Genomic DNA, 12,355 nt, shown 5'->3' with positions numbered 1-12,355 from the left:
GGTGGTGAAGGCGGTGACAGCAATGATCATGGTGGCCAACAGTAGTGATGGCAATGGCAGTAGTGCAATTATGGCTGTGGTTGTGGTGATGGTAACAAAAATGGTGGCGGTGATGGCAGTGGTGTTGTAACTTTAGTGTTTGTAGTCATAGGTGGTAGCTGTCATTTTGTTCTCCAAAAAACAAAAATGAGTGCAAAAGGTTAAACAAAGTCATTTTCAAAACTAATGAGGGTACTACAAGAATTAAAGATGTTCATTAAAGGCTCAACTCCGCTTTTTATTAAAACAACTTTTAAAAGCAACCTACACAGTGCTTTTAAAATATGTTCTCTAGAGGGCGTTGCTTTAAAACAAACAGGATATTGTTGTGACATTTAGCTTGTATGTTGACACAAGTTATTTATCAAACTGCCACAAGATATTTTTCCAAGCGGTTATGTCTTTACCATTAGGGATACGATAATATCTTGGAGGTTCATGAAATAGACCTTAGTTGCAAAAAATTTTGAATTATTCCAAGCACTACACCTCACTACACCACCACCCGTGAAAGATATGGTTTGAGAATTTTTGAAGCACCTGCTATTTTTTATTTATCGTTGAGTCCAACGACGATTCGTAAAGACAATGTCGCATGTATCGGCCATATCAAGATAGGATACATCAACAAAGTCAACACCAAGCATATTGCGCCTTCATTATATCAGTAAAGATCAGAATATTGAAATCAAGCAGATTCGATCCCAAGACAACCTTACCAACCTCTTAATAAATTCGATGCTAAAGTTAACCTCCCATAAGTATTGTTCCAAGTTTGGTATGTGTAGCCATCTCTTTTGCAGCGTTTGTAGTTTTTAGATCAGGAAGACTTTCCCAACTGGGTTTTTGCTGCCTGACAAGATTTTAAATATGCACCTATCATGAGATGGTCGCACCCTTTTCTACATCTTCCACTGCTTACGTCCTTAAGATGTTAATTATAGACTTGTTGCATTAACTCATCTTTTTCTCCATATTATGGGTTTATCCCAGTGGGTTTACTATAGCCAAATTTGCGTGAGACTTACTCCTATATGCAATCCCCATCAGAGATTCATGTTTGCTACTTGTGCTGAATAAACAAAACGACTTCATAAACCGCTTTTACTTTTGCCATGAAGACGTGATAGGTCATCTACTTGAATATTTACACACTTTAAGAGTTAGTGTTGCGACATAAGTTCTAACACATGTGTGATTGTGTAAATTGTATTTAGGATACTAGAAGATCTTATACCTTTATTACTTGCATGGCAAGAAATCCTCCTTGATTTACTATAAATAAAGGCACAAGGCATCCCAAATAGCATACAAAATTCCTCAAACCTTTCTTCGTCTCTCTCTTTCTCTCTTTGCAGCACCCCTTCAGTAAAATAGGTCACAACAAATATTTTATTTACCAAACAACTTTTTATTGTTTAATTTTAAGGTAAATCAGCTTTTTATGAAAAGCAAACAGTACCAAATAGGGCTTAAGTGGCTTCAACCCATGTCATTTAATATTAAGCCACAATTTGTGGCCCAAGACATTTATAAGCAAAAATATTTATATTTTTGCCTCCATTGCAGATGGACTCACATGCTACCATTTCAAGTGCTAGAAGTTGTCATTGACATAGAAAATAGCAATAAGTACAACCTTTTCATGTTCAATTATGTTTGTTGTATATTTACATGTATACGCGGAAAAAAAAAAAGAAATATTAAGAGAAATTTTATCACCTAACATTTTTTTAAACTCATTATTGGACAGTAACTGTGATAATCCGTCCCGGAATATTTGTACCGTAGGTGCGAAAAGACTAAAATGCCCTTGGACATTAATTGGTGTTGTGGGGTGTTGTTTAGTTGTTTCTTTTGGCTGTTGACTCATCTAGGACCACACACCCACACACACACACACTCGTGGACCTTTCTCTCTCTCTTCTTTCTCTAGGATTTTCTTCCATTTCCCTTGCGAAGGTACGGACGAACTTCAAAACCAACATTTCACACACGGATCGACGTCTAGAAGGTAAGATTCAAACTCCTTGCAAGTTCCTAAGTTCATTTATACCATTTGTGAGACTTGAAACCTTCGAAAACCTCGAGGACCCTAACCCCAGATTTCATGCACTGTTCAAGCACACAAGATCGTAAAGTTTTTAGGAGTTTTTAAGGTCATAGGGAGCTTTAGAACACTTTCAGACGTCGGGAAGCCCAGTTTCAGTGAGTTGCTGGTTTGGCTGGAATATCGTGGGTTTTTCCGGCGAGATTCCGTTGGTTGTAGGTCCCCAAAGTGGTAAGGTTTTGTTCTATTCTTCGTAAGCTTCATTTTCATACAAAATTCGTGAATTTTGGTTGAGAAACGAGTGAGATTTGACGAATGAAAGTTTTTCCCAGTTTCCGGCGATGGCGATGGAGTCCGGCGACTAGCCGAAAAAGAAAAGGGAATATTCAGTTAAGATTAACGGAATATTCATAACGGCAGTTAACGGCGCCAGGTTAGTTTTAACGGTGTATTCTATTTTTGGACGGAATATTCCCTAATGTCGTTAGGGTTTCCACACGTGTACCAAGCAGTGCCCGCGCGTGCCCGACGCGTCTGGCCGTGCCTTGGCCGACATGTGGCGGCACATGGGTAGTCGGAAAATTATTTTAAAAATATGGGGATGTTCGTGAGGTTGAGTAGATTACGTTGGTGTATTCACATACCCCATTTGAGCATTATATGAGAAGTTATTACCTAGTTTTGGTTATGTGCTTTAAATTGATGTTTTTATAGTTGTTTCGCATACATGTGAGACCTATCCTGAGGATGAGCGCAGTCACTCGAGGCAAGGGGGTTACGACCCTTCCACATATCAGTGAGTGGGCTTTTGGTTTGCCGTATACACCTATATACTTGTGGTTTTTCCCAGAAAATGAAATGGAATGTTTATATGTTTTAAATGTCATGCATAATCTTTGCCTATTTTAATTATGCATTAGTAGTTGCATATATTTATGATTGGTGTTGTGGACACACAGGTAAATGCCGGTAAGTTTATAGTTTATGATTGTGAATTAGTGGTTATGTGAGATGCATAGAGAGCTCAAAACTTGCACCCCCGGTGTTAGTGCTTCGGCCCAGAGTAGGGCACAGTCCTTCACGTGATGTTCACCTCCCGCACCACACGCTCATCTTGTATCCAGGTTAGGTGCACAGTCCTGTCGTACAGACCACTATAGGTGGTTCCGACTCGTAGGTGACCTGTGATTATTCGCCCAGTCTTCACGTGATCGTAGCACTTGAGCGTATTTATTTACACCCAGTCTTGTTGTACAGACCCCTTTAGGTGGTTCTGACTCGTGTGCAGGTATAGTTAGTGAGTTGGGGATTTGAGCTCTAGATTCAGCCGTACAGGTCACATTAGGTGACTCCGGCTAACATGTTACTTGCATTGATTGACATTACCTGGGTTACTTACATTTTATGTGGAGACATTCGACATGGCATATTTCTGAACATGTTTTCGATATAAATGTATATTCTATTTTCTGGGAAACTATACAGGTTTTACGGCGAGGGGTTAGAACTTTTGATAATGAAATGATTTTGAAAAGCTTTGTTTTTGCCCACTCACTTTCTGTTTTGCGCCCCTCTAGGTTCTAGTTAGAAGCAGCTTTGGTGGTTCACGAGAACTTTACGGTGGTCTGACAGAACATCACAAATGTAGGATCACCTTTGGGTGTTGTGTAATTAGTATTCGTTCTTCTGGACTGCACTTAGGTTTTCTGTGCTCTGATTATGTTTATCCCACTTGGTCTCACACTTGTTACTTTAACTAGTTTATTTAGTAGTTCGGTTTTATTTATTCGTACTTTTATTATTATCTTTTGCATCCGCACTGTGCACATGGCTACGTCACCCTCACGTGACGGCCAGCACGCCTTGATTTCGGTCGGAGTGTGTTAGTAACCTTGAGACTGAAAAAATTTGATAGTCCCCAAAAAAATTTGGCCAGTTGAATTTTCTAGGGGTGGTTCGGTATGAGATCCCAAACTGAAAATAGGATCCCGAATCCCAAACAAAAAAATGTCGTGACGGGAATTTCAAGACCAATTCCAAACCCAAATTTCGGTATTTCCAATTTTCAAGATTCCCGAAATATTTTCAGTATTTCGGGATGGATTGGGATTGCGTTTTGGGCATAAATTTGAGATTTTTGGGTTGTGAATTAAAATTTGGGCCTTTGGCTTATTGAGCATAAATTTGAGATTTTTGGGTGGTGGACTAAAATTTGAGCCTTCGGCCTACAATTTTATAACACAATTTCATATCAATTGAAATTTAGACATTTTACCTATTACCAATTTGAAATTTCTTACCAATTGAAATACCAAATCATTCTTACCAAGTCAAATTGACGTTCTAGAGTTCTAAATTACTTATTCATACTTCTATTTATAATATAGTCTACTCTCAAATTACTTAAATTCAACATTCAACATGTATGCAACCAAAATAACTATTTTTGGTTTGGTTAGGGATTCCGGAACCATTGAACTTGTAATCTCGATTCACTTACCAAAACGTTCAGGATCGGTTTGGTATGCATCCCAAAAATTTTAGTGTTATCAATTTGAGAATTTTTTGGTATGGGATCGGGATTTTTTTGGTTTGGTTTCAGATTTTCGAAAAAAAATTTCCAGAATTTTCTATTTTACATAAACTAAAATATGTAATTTAGCTAAAAGTTTTCTTATAATGGTATGATACTAAAAGATTCCCGTTTGTTTTGGTTTTTTTTTTTTTTTTTTTTTGTTAATGTGTTATAAACTTTTAAAAACACTTTTTAGAATTGATTTTTGTGAAATCAACATGGCATCATAATAAAGGGTTTAGGTTGCACAGCGTTAGGTTGCATGTGTGCCACGTTCAGCACAATAACAGAAAAGTTGACGAAATTAGATGAAAGGTTGACGAAATTAGACGAGAGAATGACATTGATTGATGTATGATGGTAAAATTCAGATACGATATTGATCAATTTTTAACTTTACGAACCAAACTGATGAATATGTTAATTTCAAGAACCATTTGTGATAAAATCTTGTTCATTTATTATTTATTTATTACTCTTTTTTTATTATTATTGAAAAGTGAAAGCAATAATCGGCCTTCGACTTGGATCCTAAAACTTGCAAATTTGGTATAAAAAATTGATCTACCTAACATTACGCTTTAAAGAAACTAGCTATCTGACATAATAGTTTGAGCAAGATCACAGGAAGATTTTATTAGCAAAACTATATTAATAAAGACCACTAAAGTCACTCCAGTTTACAACAGGACAGCTTTGTAATCTATAAAAGGGTAAATCCTAAACGCATTCTGAGATCTACCCACTCTCACCTGTACAACCCTCCTCTAACCTTCAACGGCACCAATCATGGAGACAAAATCAAGGAAACGAAAAGCCACCTTTGTACAAGTTAGAGGGAGGGGAAACGGAAAGAAAAAATGACACGAACATGTGCTGCAGACCCTCATGAAATGAAGTTCTCCAATTAAGCACAAATTTTGTCACCTAGGGACGTTCGAGGTCATCGAGAATAAGGATGGTGGAAACAAAACTTCATGTAGACCGGTTCTAGTTCAAGCCTTCTGACATGTGCGCGAAGAAACTCCATGCAGTAGTCTAACAAACCCCAGAAAACTGAGCTTGCCATCTGAATGTCTTATCCAGTCCTGGAGAACAACATGAACTGGTACTGACGGGCTAAGTCCTAATTCCTGATGAATTTCAAATTAACGGAAGACTTCAGTTACCACAAAGATGATTTTAATGTTTCATTATTTTATTTACCGTGAGAGAGCATACCGAGGCAAGTTCCTCTATCATTATTGGTCTGTTTCCGTCCTTCTCAAACAGCTCGTATGCTCGCCTTGCATGTTGTTCCCAGCTCTCCATCCCTTCCAGCTGATGCACACTTATGGCAGATGCACAAAATTCTTCGAAATCCAGCTTTCTATACCGAATAGAACTGATCTGCATGATACACATTTACGACCACACTCAGCTACAATTATTATTTTACTTGACTGGGGAGACATAGTTTTGATTAAAGATAAACTAAAGAGTATCCAAATTTAGCGACGTTACCATGTTGACGTAATCTAGAACTCGCGAATCCTTCATAGCATCGGTTGAGTTCCTTGTTACACCCTGCTGATGTACCAATGTTAATTGAAATGACTTCAGAGATGATTAAATAATAGAAACCAAGTAAAGCAAAAGTGCTAACCATCTTGAAGTTCTGCATAGTGATGAACCCACTTTTATTTGGCCCTAACAATGTAAATTGGTCCCGGAGATAAGCCAGCTGTGCTACACTTAACGTCTTTGCAAGAGTCTGTCAAAACAGAAAGAAAAAAATAATTCACTCCATTTGTCATTGCTTTGAGAAGTGTCAGATATTTACACTAATGACCCTGACAACCAGTACAATGTTTAGGTTGTCGGACTGCTGTTTGGACTAATCTGAAACCTAAAATAGAATAGCTCGGCTTCAACTCAAGAAAAAAATGCTAAAGCAACTGCCAAACCAAAGAGACACCACGAGAGACATTCAAATAGTATTCATGAAGCGAAAGTGATGAAAAGGAAGAGGGTAAAGAAACAAAATAGAACATATTAAGGTGTCACTACTCCGTAGTTGTATTACAATAGTTGCAATATTTCAATTTCAGTCAAATCCAAGACATCCACATAAAAGAGAAAAAGATGAATAAACTTGTTACTGCATACCCTTAATGCTGATTTTCGTAGAGCAGATGAGCATATGTAAGCTTTAACGAGTTTGTACACTATCATATCCATCGGTATCTTGACCTCGTGATAATTGGCTAACCATGGATGACCTGAATACAAAAGTTGGCTGTCAGCATCCAAATTTCTAACCAAATTTTGAATTTATGACAAAGAAAATGACACCCATCACACCACCCTCGGAATAGATAGACAATAATAAGATCTGGCTTCTCCAATTAACATTCAAATGGGGAGTAAGAGTTGCAATCTACAGTCCAAGAATCTCAAGGCCGCTCATATTCAGGAGGAGCCGAAAGCGTGTCACCTTTAGGATTAGGAACTGGCGCCCTCCATTTGAACTTCAAATGGAGAGAATCCTTTTATAAAGAAAAAAGGTCAGAGTTGTCATTTTAGAATGTGTTTCACAAAGGATTGACACAAGATGGAAAAAAAATTGGATATAAGCAAGTTGTCATCATAAGTACCCATTCGTAACATAGTCCTAAAATGGGTGATAAAAGAAGGGGCTTAATAATAAGACTCGGTGACTTACATAGAGCCTGAGCTGCGGTTAATCTCTTACGGTAGTCCTTGTTCAGTAGTCTCTTTACAAAATCTATTGCATCAGATGATAAAGAGGGCCAAGGAGCTTCATCAAAGCTTGGATCAGCCTTTAGTACAGCTCGAAAGATGCCAGACTCGGTCCGGGCCCAAAAAGGTCGGCTTCCACACAAAAGGATATAAGCAATTACACCGATACTCCACATGTCTGCTTCTGTCCCATATGACCTATGTAGAACTTCGGGAGCGACATAGTATGCACTTCCTACAATATCATTCAACCTCTCATCTGCAGAAACTTAAGTATTAGAGCCCAATGGCCTTCAAAATTAACTAGAGTAAGATATATGCTAGGCAGTAGTCCTCCGTCCCAACCTGGTTTTACATAGTCAGAGAGTCCGAAATCAATGGCTTTCAATGGGGATTTCTCATCGCTTGAAGTAAAAAGGAAATTCTGGAGCAGAAAAATATCAATTCGGGGTCAAGAATAACGTATAAATAAGGACAAATAAATAATTTTTTTTATCTATCACATTATTTTTCAGACCAGAAAGGAAATTTCAACAATCAAGATTACATGTGTATATCCGGAAAAGGAAGAAAATTACCATCATATGAACTAAATCGTATTAAAGAAGGCATGGATACAGTTAGAAAAGAATCATATGGGTTTTTAAATGGCAGTGGTGCAGGATGTGAGATGTCTCTAAATCGCAATAATTACAGCCAGTCACTCGTACGACACTCCCAGAAAAATCAAATAAAACAAAAGAGAACATTAGAAGTGCTTTTAATGCTTTTTTCCACATTAGATAACAAATAAACTTCAGCAATTCTTGTTCTGCTTTCTTTCCCACTTAGTAAACAGCACGATTGCAGATTGAGTGGTTCAAAATAGAAATCAGTAAAACCTGTAATGCAATTCTCTTTCTTCTTCTTCATTTACCAAAGTCTATAAAGACATCCTGTATATCGGCAGATCTCCCAAAAAGTTTTGATAGAGCCATTAGGTTACTTCTTCCCCAAGGAAAACGATTTTCTGAATCATTCTTCAGCCAAATTTCATTTCTTATTGAACTCTAAAATAAGGGAAATATAAAATTTAGAACCATGTTTGTTACGATAAGATATCAATATGAAAACAAATTGTAATTGCATAACCAGTTAAAGTTGGTCAAAGAACAACAGCTAGAGCAATATTTAGATTAATTGCTTACACGGGCATTGCAGCACTACATATCAAATTTTAATGACATATAAAAATAGAGCACTACAAAGAAAGTGAGAGTAAAAATCAAACAATATGAATCTAAAGAAATCATAGGAAAGAAGTTTCGGAATCCAAGATATTTTTCAATGAGCAAAAGTGATTGGTGACATTCAAATTTAAGAGTAAAACAGGAAAAGTCATTATTACAAATACTTTTAGTTATTATTGACTTGTTAAATCAATTTTGAGTATATGCAGCTGCCACAATAAGGTAGTATGAACGGACTGCTAAAGATATCTTTTATGAATGAACTACCTCTGGCTTGAGGTCCCGGTGAACTACGCCCTGGAGATGACAGTAGGCAGTTACGCTTAAAATCTGAACCATAACAGCCTTTGCATCAGCCTCAGAATATTTTCCTCCCCTAGAGAAGAGAATGAAAAAATGAGTTTTAAAGATACAGAACAGGCTAGTGACTTTCCATAGAGAAAGAATTGTGTTCTTTTTTGTGGCACAAAAGAAAAACCTATTAGAGCAGGTACCTTGAAAGTATGCTATCCAGCAGTTCACCTCCTTTGCACAATCTGGAGAAAATAACATTGAGTAAGCTCCAAAATCTTTAAAGTCTAAATTGTGGCATCACATGCCCTATTTCTATACATAAATAGTTTCCTGTAGATCCAAAATCTTTAAAGTCTATACATAAAATAACATTGAGTAAGCTCCAAAATCTTTAAAGTCTAAATAATATGATATCCAGCCAAAAAGGAAAAAAAAATGAATCACCTAAACGATTCAGCACTTGCTACTAGAACTGCTCATTACCCCAATAAAAATGATGTGCTTAAAGTGCCAAATCTGACCGAGTACTAAACTTATTCTGATGGCCCATCTATATATTTTAGAAAGCATCGGATTGATCATACCGATATCTTAACCATGGCCATATTAAAGTTACGCTACAATGCACCATGTTTATGTAGCAAACATATTCCAATGTTTATGGTATCAACAAAGACACGCACTAAAGCTAAGTCCAAGTTGTTTTCACGGGGTTCATATGTATGCAAGTTGCCGCATGTTCAACAGAAAACTTTGTACCCAAATACGGATATAACAAAAAAGGAGAAGATATTAGGGTAATCATATCACAATCTTACAAGCTAGTAATTCTATTTAAAAAAAAAAAAAAAAAAAAAAAAACAGAGAGAATAACATAAGCCACAAGCATCATATGAAATGGAGTTAGATGCATATCCAGAAAGTTATAGCTATTACAACTTACTCCATCGCTACATAAACATTGTCATCGTCTTCATAGGCTTCATAGAACTGCACTAGGTTATTATGAGTTAGAGCCCTTAGGATCTTCACTTCTCTTCTTACATCCTCTATACTAATTGCCGTGGTCATCTGCAGAAGCATAATTCATTAGGCTAATGAAGTGGAAGGAAACATGGGTCCCCTAGAGATCCTCACGTTGTAAGAAAATGACTATAGCAATAGAAAAATTTATAAAGATTTTGTCTGCTTTGAAGTTTTGATAAAATGTCATTACCATTACCACATACTTACAACTTTCCTTCACATCAAGCCAAACAATATAATGGTCCTTCGCTAAGAAAAAGTACTAAAGCTATTAGCCACAATACTGCGACGCTGCACTGGCTTCACTACGAGTGAGCATCAATTATACATATATGTTAATCACCTTCATATAAAATACCATCTTAAACAAGCCACGCAGGAAAAGGAAAGCATGTATGTATTCAACACAAAACACAACTTCCTTTAGGACTTGATTGACATGATACATTGTATATCATACCCAATGGACTAACAAGTAGAAAACATGCAACATTCGAGTATGCAATATCCTCTTTGAGGTAAAATCTAATAAACCTTTACATCCTCCAACAACTTTCTGATATTTCCAGCACAAAGCAACACAGTCAAAACTTAATCAAAGCCCGGAGATGTTAAAGATAGCAACAGAGTTCTATAAATTTGTAATATAGGATTAGGAGGTATGGCCTAAAGACCATTAACAACAGGAAATTAAGGTCCTATACATATTGGACAGAAGCAATACAATCAAACTTCTATCAGAACTAAGACAATTCAGTTATGAAACTGCATTTGAAACAATAAAAGAAAACAGAAACGAAGTTATTCAACAACAAAAGACATAAGGCATGAAAATCCGACCTTTGACTTTGGAATAACCTTGACAGCCACATCCTGGCCCTTCAAGCTTCCCTTCTTGGCCTTGGCAGAGCAAGTATACCCGAAATGTCCTCGCCCCACCTCGTCACCAAGCTCATAATGGCTTCCAAACTGTTTTGAAAACCCGAAATTCTTGTCCAAGGCAACCTCACACTCACTTCCCTCAGGGATTGAGGCCTCATTGGGCTTCACAGAGCCGTGCCTCCGAGCAAGCAATGCCCGAATGTGTTTCGCTGGCGACGGAGGCGGGAATGGCCGCTTAAATAACCGCAGAGGCGTGGAGCTGACGCTGGAGTTGGCAGGAGAGTTCTTGAACAGACTTGGCAATGGACTCGGGCTGTAAAATGGGAAGTTGGAGGATTTTGAGGACTGGGAATTGGGTGCATCATAAGCCTCGTTTTCGCCTGGAATTGTAAGGTCTTGAGATTGGGGTTGTGGGTTTTCAGTGGGTTTTCCATGACAGAGTCCCATGGGTTAACAGCAGAGCTCCAAAAGTGCAGTGAGTGAAAAAATAAAATTTACAGATAATATATTCAAGAGAAGGGAGAGAATTCTTAAAGCAGAAGGACTGAATTGATCAACAAAAACCCAGAAAGGATATCAATCAAACTCCAAAGGAATTTGCAGAGCAAAAGAGAGATGCCCAAGAAGATTAATCTGAGAAACTAAAGGGAAAAGCAATGCAACTTTTTTGTGGTGATACAAACAATGACTGAGAGTCTGAGAGAGAGGTGATGGGTGAAAAAAAATAACCTGAACATGAAGGAAATTGTAGGTGAGGAGGAAGGGGAACTGATGGTGGGAAGCGAAAGCAAAGGGAAAGAAAACCCAATAAAAGAAAAATTGCAGGAGTAAGGAAGGAATGAGATGAGAGGGAAAAAAGAAAGTGGGGAAGAAGATGCTTAGCAGAGGCAGCAAGAAAAGAAAAGGTAGGAAAAAGGAAAAAACCCGATTCCTCCTTTTTCTGCTTTATGTAAGCTTTACTGATATTGGTATCTACGTGTACGTGGCAATGTCACTTTATTCTTAGCAACTCTTGTACAACGGATTCACTCTTCTGTATTATGCACGTCTCGATCTAATAATTTTAATTTACGTTTATAACGAAAAAAAATATTAAGAAGATCTTTTTACAAGTTGAAGTCTCTTCCACCTCAGAGGTTGATATTAATTTTCGTGCCAACGTCTTTTATTTTTTTCTTCCTTGTTCTTTTTGGTTTCCTCTCAACATCCCTCTATTGGTGTCTAATAATTAATAATAATGAATGATAATTATAGAGAGAAGTGGGGTTTGGGTTTGGGTTTGAGTTTGGATTCTTTCAGCCTGTCGTTGTCGATCCCTAAAAACGAAGATAGATATGTTGCCTTGTAGTTGTATACCTAAGACTACCTCCAACTCTTGGTTAAAATATAATATTTTTTACCCAGAAAATTTAAATTTTAACCCAAAAAACTGATTTTTAGCCTGAGATTACTAAAAAATGAATTATGATATTTTTTTTCTTAAAGTAACTTTTTACAAAATAAAAATTATGTAGACTA

General features: G+C 37.2%; 1 protein-coding gene across 2 annotated transcripts; it reads right to left on the bottom strand.

Annotated features, from left to right (window-relative positions):
* Nucleotides 1–5,274: 5,274 nt before the first annotated feature.
* On the bottom strand, nucleotides 5,275–11,976 carry LOC137713037 (CDPK-related kinase 7). Of its 2 annotated transcripts, none has more exons than XM_068452267.2 (11): nucleotides 10,796–11,976; nucleotides 9,873–10,000; nucleotides 9,130–9,171; nucleotides 8,903–9,011; nucleotides 7,752–7,830; nucleotides 7,369–7,665; nucleotides 6,813–6,925; nucleotides 6,310–6,417; nucleotides 6,168–6,233; nucleotides 5,886–6,053; nucleotides 5,275–5,797 (listed from the first exon to the last, which is right to left on the bottom strand). In XM_068452267.2, exons 1-11 carry the CDS (start codon nucleotides 11,282–11,284, stop codon nucleotides 5,660–5,662), a joined length of 1,737 nt encoding a protein of 578 aa, XP_068308368.1. In that variant the 5' UTR covers nucleotides 11,285–11,976; the 3' UTR covers nucleotides 5,275–5,659. The 2 variants fall into 2 exon arrangements, with proteins under 2 accessions (XP_068308368.1, XP_068308369.1); XM_068452268.2 differs by having other exon boundaries at nucleotides 6,168–6,230; nucleotides 10,796–11,893.
* Between the last annotated feature and the right edge of the window lie 379 nt (nucleotides 11,977–12,355).

The sequence above is a fragment of the Pyrus communis genome, chromosome 14 (assembly GCF_041283825.1).
Source record: "Pyrus communis isolate YQ-2024b chromosome 14, ASM4128382v1, whole genome shotgun sequence".
Classification (NCBI taxonomy): Eukaryota; Viridiplantae; Streptophyta; class Magnoliopsida; order Rosales; family Rosaceae; genus Pyrus; species Pyrus communis.
This window is presented reverse-complemented; position numbering and strand designations above follow the sequence as displayed.